The sequence below is a fragment of the Nicotiana sylvestris genome, chromosome 2 (assembly GCF_000393655.2).
Source record: "Nicotiana sylvestris chromosome 2, ASM39365v2, whole genome shotgun sequence".
Taxonomy (NCBI): Eukaryota; Viridiplantae; Streptophyta; class Magnoliopsida; order Solanales; family Solanaceae; genus Nicotiana; species Nicotiana sylvestris.
The window spans coordinates 202,725,232-202,734,060 of NC_091058.1; the positions used below are offsets into that span (position 1 = coordinate 202,725,232).

The 8,829-nt window shown below is 36.1% G+C and overlaps 1 protein-coding gene across 1 annotated transcript; it reads right to left on the reverse strand.

Annotated features, from left to right (window-relative positions):
- Positions 1-4,049: 4,049 nt before the first annotated feature.
- On the reverse strand, positions 4,050-8,012 carry LOC104232213 (uncharacterized). Its single transcript, XM_009785356.2, has 3 exons — positions 7,604-8,012; positions 5,316-5,529; positions 4,050-4,950 (listed from the first exon to the last, which is right to left on the reverse strand). Exons 1-3 carry the CDS (start codon positions 7,862-7,864, stop codon positions 4,460-4,462), a joined length of 966 nt encoding a protein of 321 aa, XP_009783658.1. The 5' UTR covers positions 7,865-8,012; the 3' UTR covers positions 4,050-4,459.
- Between the last annotated feature and the right edge of the window lie 817 nt (positions 8,013-8,829).

Consider the following 8,829-nt stretch of genomic DNA (forward strand, 5'->3'; position numbering starts at 1 on the left):
CTTGAGACCCTTAGAGAACTTTGATGCACCTAGACTTTGATTTGTCTATGGAAATGAGGCTTGAAAGACCATTGGAGGCTTTGGGAAACTTGGGCCTAATTGCAGGCTCTCTAAAGAATAGCTTCTTGATTTTCTATTTCACTTATATAGTTCATTTGTTGACCTGTAATAATTTGTGAACAGATATTTGGGGTATTTAGTACAAGGGTGGGTAGATGTATACTTTGTGGGGTAACATGGGTAGAAATTCTGCTCTTAGGATTTATTTTTCAAATCTACCTGCTTCACTCAATAGAAAACATGTCCATAGGGTTCTTATTCTTGTTGAATCTGATTGCTTTTGCATAATATAATCATGCCTATAGAGTTCCACTTTTAATTTCATTTGCATCAAATAGAAATCATACCTATAAGGACTTCACTTTTAATGTCGTTTGCATCAGATAGAAACCATGTTCATAAATCTTGCATTTGAAACCATGTTTCTAGGTTCCAAGCCCTCATGTTTTAAATCGATTCAAGTATAGATACCATGCCCATAGGACATATTTCTGATTTAGTAAGTCTTTCACACGTTACTGCAAATTGACTAAAACCAGTAATACGCCTAGATACCATGCCTATAGGGATTTCTATTCGCAATTACGTCTGAAAATCTAATTAGCCTAACAAGTCAATTTCACTCCGCTTAGTTCCTTCTTAAAACTGGCCTTATTAAGTGTCAAACATTTCTAAAACTTGTCTCTTCAAAATTGCTTTAATCTCATTAGATATCCTTCCTATAGGTATTAAAAGGTTCTATTTCGAAAACTTGTTTGTTTCTGCATTAACATAGACACAGTACTGCATATAGGCAAGCCTTAGGCCAATTTCAAAACCTGCATTTCTCTGAAGTTGTTTCTGCCATTCAACGTTTTTTTATTCTAATAAGCTTTTAAAGAGGAGTCCCTAGGCAACTACTAGGTTATAACTTCTGGATCTGAAAGTTATTTATTTCTACACAATTACTTAGAAATCCTTCTTTAGGACTTTGATTAATAAAGACCTTACTTGTGGTTGAAGTCGTGCTGCCTGTATGCTTGTTTGCGGAGGAAATTATGAGCCTTTTGCTTGCTCCTATTATGTGAAAGTCCTAAATGCTTTTTGACTGTCGCCTTAGATTTTTGCCTTTAAAACCTTAGGGGTACGTCTAGAACCACCTATAGGTAGAGGTCCTAACTCCCTCCGGGACCATTAAGAAGGGACGGTAGCAGCACGCAATAGGAATCGGTGACCAAACACTCGTTTTGCATGACCAATAAGGGGATGGGAAGGGTAGACATGGGATATAATGACTACGCGTTAATGTCACGTCTAGCCCTTCATTGAGGAGTGTTTACTAGACATTGCATGGGGTGATCCTATACGATAAACAACCTAGGACCCCTCCTTACCCCAAATCTTCTTCTTATTTAAAACTTTGTTTTATATAATTTGTTCAAACCTTTATTTCACTACTTGACTTGTTCAATGAGCTTTACAACTTATTTGATTCAACTATTTGTACGGACTAATTTGTAAATATAAGTTCGGCCGGGACCCACAGTTGTGAACCAAGAGGGGTGCCTAACACCTTTCCCTCGAGGTTATTTCGAGCCCTTACCCTAATCTCTGGTAATGCAAACCAACCCAAGAGTTAATCACTCTAGGTGCCCTAACGCACCATAATCCGTTGGGTGGCGACTCTTCAAATACCCAATTCCCAAAAGGAAACGAGTCATTACACCCCATGAATGTCGAAACCCGGACTTCCTCCCCGCGAGGAGGGAAAAAAGGGGGTGCGACAACTATATTTGAATTTTATAGCAAATCCGTGAAATAAGAGATTAATTGTTTTGAACAGAAATAAGAGAGCAACAAATCTTTGTAGCTTAGTTGGTTAGAGCGCTTGCTTAGTTAGCGGAGGTCTTGAGTTCAACCCTCAACAACAACATTTTATTTTTCCATACTTCTATCTTACGCCTTACTTTTATTTGTTGCGTGAACAAATAAAGTCGATACACGTTCTACCCTTTGTATACACCCTTGTATTTCGCCTTGGTTATAGACTTACAATTGATACACGTTCTATTCAAACGAATACAATTGCCACATGTTGATTCGTTACGTGTTTGAATACAAGTGACACAAATTAGTAACAGTTGAATAATAGCTACAAATGATAATCAGACAAACTATAGTTACTAGGCTCTAAACTATAGTGGTTTTATGAATATTCCTCCAAAACAATATAACTTGGGGAAAAAAAATCAGAAATAGTCATATTTACAACTGGTAAGTGATAAATAGCCACAATTTCAAAAGTAATCAAAATCTAGGTATTTTTCATATAAAGATAAAATCCGAACAAAAACACTCTTAAAAATTCGAAAATATTTCAGCATAATATGTTGGAGTTCGAATTTTTTATATATGAGCTTCCTGCATAATATGATGGAATTTATAATGTGCTGGAGTTCCATCATAATATGCTGGAAGTTTATATGCAGGAACTCCACAATCCCGCATATTATGCTTAAAACTTTCCGTGTACTGGAGTTCCAACATAATATGCAGGAAGTTTATATGCAAGAGCTCCATATTCCAACACATTATGCTGGAACTTTCCGTGTTTCAGCAAAACAATGGTTATTTTTCAATAACTTCGTAAACGTTAGCTATTTTTCAATTATCAGTCCAAAAAAACTGACTAGCCCATGCTATTTTTACATATAACTTTGTCCATGTTGGGCCCAGACAAAGCCCGAGCTACCCTGCCCCTAGTATGTCAATAGGACATGAATTGCCAATAAAATTAGGAGTGGGCATCGGTCGGTTCGGTTCGGTTATGAATATTATCGGTTTAGCATATCAGTTACCGATTTATAAATTTGATAAACTGATAACCGAACTGATATGATATCGGTTATCGATTAATCGATTATCGTTCATTATCAGTTTGGTAATCGGTTTACCTGATAAGATAACTCAATCTAGAGTTAAGCAAAAAAGAGAAGACAATTCACTTGAGTTAAGCAAAAAAGAGAAGAATTCACATATAGTATACTACCCATTTCTGCGTTATGTCCAGTGACCACAACTGGCATAGTACTAATACTTCAACAATAGTTGTCCAGATACATTAATAATAATACAAAGTAGTAGCAATTTCACCTTAAAATTAACAAGTCCAAACATATAGTACTAACAATCAAAGATAAACTGGATGTTGTTGGTCAAATGCTTAACTTGAAAAAAGAAACCATAAAGCAAAACATTGATCTGTGCATGGGCAATACTAACGCAAAAATAAAAAACACCTAGAAGGCAAGAAAATGTTGTCCTGTTGTCAAAGCTCAACGTACTATACAGAAGAATAATGTTCAAAAATATAGCTGAAACGGACGAAGATTGTCGATTGAGAATTGATAAGTGCGAAGAACAATTGGTAGTAGGTATATGCTGCACAACGTGAGCTCACAAAATTAAGAAACAAAAATAAAAAATAAAGAATCATTAACACTCAAAAATACCAATATGAAAGATGAATTTTGTTATAGAAATTAAAAGCCTAATGTATAAGACTAAAGACTTACGCTAGGAGTAACTAGTAAGGTCTATGAAGAATGAAGATGAAGCAACTGAAGAGTACGACTGAGAAAGAATAGGAGAGAATGAACCGGAGCCCTAGCATATGTATATACTTAAGGGTAAAGTCGTAATTTTATTAATTCTTATTGGGTTATCAGTTAACCCATTAACAAAATTGGCAAACCGAGGCCCGAACCGATAACCCAATAGTGAAAAAATTCTAAACTGTTACCGTACCGTTAACCCAATAATCCAATAACCCAATACTGATAACCCAATAAACAATTAACGGTTTGGGTTATCGGTTTTACCCGATATATGCCCAGTCTTAAATAAAATAAGATCAACTTCCCAAAAGTAGGTGCACATTGATAAATCGAAGATGAAATTTATTATTAAGGAAAAAGAATGAAACTCACAACCCTTCATAAAACAGAGAGTGAATAATCAAGTGTCAAAGGAAAGAATCAATGAAAAAATTAAATTGAATCTGATCTTTAAACCGAGAAGCTACAAAATTGGAATACCCTGTTCAGTGACAATAATTTGAACAATAAATGCTATAATTCTATATTATGGTAGCGAGATGCTAAAATAAAACCAGATGCAACTCCAATCGTAGACAACCAAAACTGCAAAACCTTGATCGCAGTAGCACGTGAAGAGGATACTCCACGTCGTGTCATTTTTATGATACAAAACCTAAATCCGCAGTAATTTTAACTCATCTTCAAACTTTGTAATTGTTGAACGCCTAAATGGAAGTGGAAATGAAGACATAACAAAAACCTTCAGAAAGTTGATGTTGGACAAAATTGTGTTCTCCGTTCACCGCAAGATCCATGCCAGATCATGGCGTCACTGGTGAAGAATGCCTCAATTTATCAATCTTTAGCCCCTGCATCTTTCTACAGTTTTTGGGTACCAAAAATCCTTTGGCTTTGCTTTCAGATTCAATACTGGATTTTATCCTCCACAACAGCTCAGTGCAATGCTGATGAGATGATTTAGTGTGGCCGATGTTGCTCTGGACCTGAAAATTGGATACTCTTTGACTGGATGATTCCCACTTGGATTCCAGATAAGCAAGGGATCGCCACGGAGGAAGAGGCATTGAGTTCTGTTTGAGTGAACATTTTGCTGCTTCCACCATGGCCTGAAGATACAGCTTAAGCTTTCTTACTGTGCCAACATAAACTGGTGGAAGACAATTCAAAACCACATTGTAGGATTTGACAGCTCTTGCAATTTCAAAGTGGCTCCTGAAGTCGATGTCAATGATATACCTTTCAGAGCATCCATCATTTTCATGGGAGATCACCTCAATGTACTCATGTTCACCTTCATAACATAGGAAAAGTAGCACAATGTCAGCCAGAACTCTAGTTTTCATATTTATTGCAGCAGACGTTACTACCACGGTAATTTTTTGGCTTAAAACTGAAAAGTTAATTTTTTTAATCAAAAGATAAAGTTCCATGGGAACATTATCTTGTTGAATCTACTAATATATATGGTAGACAATGCGACATATTTGCACACATTGACACTAGAACTAAGTTGAAACCCAGCATATAGATATATTGGAAGTTTACGAAGCACCATAGCACCCTATATAAGCCAAAGAAATATTCATAGATAGACGTCTTAAGGTAGCGAACATGCAGGAAACGAATTCAGATAAGTAATAATCTTTGAAAGCATACCTCCAGGAATCTTTCCACAACCCTGCCACTTGGTTGAACACAAAGCTGCAGCATAACCGCAAGACTGTAGGAGCTTCACTAGATTAGATCTGATGCAGCTCGCATTGCAAGTCTCAGGCTTGCTAAGATAGCAAGACTCGCCCAACGAAAGAATCAGCGAATGAACCACCATTGTTAGATCACTTTCATACTGGTCCACTGAGTGCTTGTGTAACTACATAATGGTTCAAATTTGCAGGTAACAAGATTCAGCAAGAAGCAGCAGACAAATATATGAGGGCTAGTACTTTAGTTTTCTTATGCTAGGAGCTCTCAGTGAATCTTTCATTTAGAAGTTCGTTGCATTGACAAGGCTTTTCAGCAGAAGATTCTGCAACAGGCATGGTAACCAGAAAAGGGGACAGAGAAATAGCGCTTGTTTTACTCCTAAATTCGCTATACAAACATATTCCAATAGCTATAATTATACATTCCTAGTCATCTCCATCTCCTAGTTCATAGTTATTGAAAAAAAGGAGAAATAAAGATTGGAGCCTACTACAATAGTGATGCTTTTACTTAGAAAAGTCAGGGGGGTGATACCATATGTCCAAGGAAGAAAGGGAGTAGTACTACCTGCCTTGAATTTAGCGCAGGATAGTAGGTTTGCTAATGCTGGCGGGTTATCCAAATTCGCATTTTCAGGAGCTTGTGCTCACACGCCTAAAAAAGCAAATTTTAAACTATTACTTATCGAGAAACCTTCTCTAATTAAAACAACCACCAAAACTGAGATGAAGCATATGCCCATGTAGTGTGCACACAATCTTGCTTCTACATAGACTACCCTTGTATCCCACCTTCTGATAAAAATTAATTACCCATGCAAGCTCTCAACCTCTTAGCTTTCCTTCCTAGTCTCCGCATAATACTTTTCCCAATCCATTAGCTTTCTTCTCATTATCCCCAAATTTTCACTCCCTAACACTCACCAAAAGCTTTTGAATTCTGTACTCAAAATTTCCAGTATTGCGTTCCGCACAGGAAGAATTTCACCATCATATGACCATCGCAGTATCCCTCCATTCAACCATACATAGCTTGTTAATCAGCAATCAAATACTAGATATTCAGACAAATCATTTTTTTCTAGATTACCTGCAAAGGCAGAAACCACTTACGGTCCCCCCCTTTCCTATCTTTAATGTCATGCTAAAAGAATCCCTAATTCATCAAATTGGTTCCAGTTATGGACAGCTTTTTACAACAACAACAACCCAGTAAAATCTCATAAGTGGGGTCTGGGGAGGGTAGAGTGTACGCAGACCTAACTCCTACCCCGAGGGAGTAGAGAGGTTGTTTCTGGAAGACGCTCGGCTATGGACAGCTTTTTATTTATCAAAAAATTACTAAAAAGAATAAAAGAAATCTGTACATTCCAATTTAAACTTTATTCCTGTGGGGAAAACCATCACCATCATATGTGGGGAACTCCAACTATTCTATCTCAAACATTAATCCTCTGGAAAAAATCCCAGTATGTGCTATAACGATATCCAAGCTCGCTACATAAACCAAGATCAGACTACTTGAGCAATATCAACTCTAGCATCTCTCATTGACAGGCAACATTATAATCCGATCTGATGAACATAAACATATCTATACACAGATATAAGGATTACTCCGTTTCAAACATTAACTTCTCAGAATAAGATCCTTATTTGTACTACCCAAGGTCGCTATGCATACACAAGGACCGAAATACTTGAATAATTTCACCACTAAAGCTCAAACATACACAGAGGCGGATTTAGCTTGTAATCTACAGGTTCACATAAACCCAATAGCTTTTACCCATACTCTATAGTATATGTTTTAAGAAATCCATAAAATATCTATAACTATTTGACTATGAACTCAATTATTATTGTATATTAACTTGAGGTTGCTTTAGGAACTCATAAACTTCAACTCATGGATCGCCGATCAGCATAAACATGTCTATAAACAGAGAAAAAGATTGCTCTGCCGAAACTTTAACTGCTCTGGATAAAATTGTTATATGCGCTATTCAAGCTCTCCCTATATACACCTAGACCAAAATACTAATCAATTTCATAGCATAAACATGTCTATACACAGAGACAAAAATTACTCCATTTCAAACTTTAATCGCTCTGGAGAAAATCCTTATTCAAGCTAGCTAGTATGCAGTATGTATCTATCACATTAGAAAATTCAACACAAAATGCGAATTAAAATCTGATAAGTATAATATGCAAACACAGAAACAAAAGAATACTCACCGAAATCCTATCAGCGAGAAGAGCGAGATCGGAGAAACCAGAATCATTATCACTGCTATACCGAGACTCCGCACCGACACTACTACTTTCCAAAAAATCACTAACCATAGCAGCCAAGTCAGGTTCGCTCTCGTGACTGTAACCACCGCCGACGCTGCCGGTTCTATTGAGCCAATTTCCGGCTGTCCAGAATAGTTCTCCTCCTCCGTTGCCGCCGCTGCTGCCGACGGCCACTGGGCCTCGGCGTTCGTGACTCCTCATTTCCGGCGAGCTGAGTACGTTAGGTTTTGAAAATGGAAATTTTGATTTGGATATTTTGAAAAAAGAGAAAGTGTCAACTGTCAAATGAGGCGAGCGGGAATTGAGAAGCTAATTCCTTTCTTTTCTCTTTTGTCCGTTGAGCTTTCAGCTTTCTTTTTCCGCGTTTCTATTATGATCTCGATTGTTCTTAAAGAGGAAAAAAAGATTTTGGCACATTATATATTTATCTGCACTAAGTATTTGTATTAAATTAATAATTCAATTTTAAAGGGTGAAAATGAAAATGAGAATATAGATGTGTGAATGAAAAAAGAGAACTTTGATTAACTGGAAATTAGCTGCATTCATTCTCATACACAGAATTTGGTCATTCTTTCTGCGACAACAAAACTAGTTGCATTATTGAATATGTATTTTTACAAATTAGGTAATAATAAAGAAATAACAACGATATTTAATAATTAGACAAACGAACCAATAATTATTAGAGAAATTGAATACTTGTAACTTATATTGGTATATAGCTACTTTACATTGCAACATTATTAAATTGTCACCATTTCCTTCACCCAATTTCTTAGCTGTAGCCGCCTCTAAAGATATTATTAAAAAAAATAAATTATAAGATGGTCTTAACGAGAAATGAGCACACCTCGTGCGAAAAGTTGAATTAGGTTATAATGACAAATCCGATGTCCTGTAATTTTTGGTTGTTTGGATGGCCGTTACATATCGTTTCATTATGGTTATATAATATTGTATTATATTATTTGATGAATATAATATTTAGATAGATTGTATCGTTACCGTCATTTCGTGATGTCACGCACCACCAATATGATGAATAAACTTTTTAACATATTAAGAAAAAATATGATACAAAATAGAATTATTATATAAAAAAATAGGATAAATGATAAAATATTTATTATTTAATATAATAAAAAGGGCAAGATGAGGAGGAA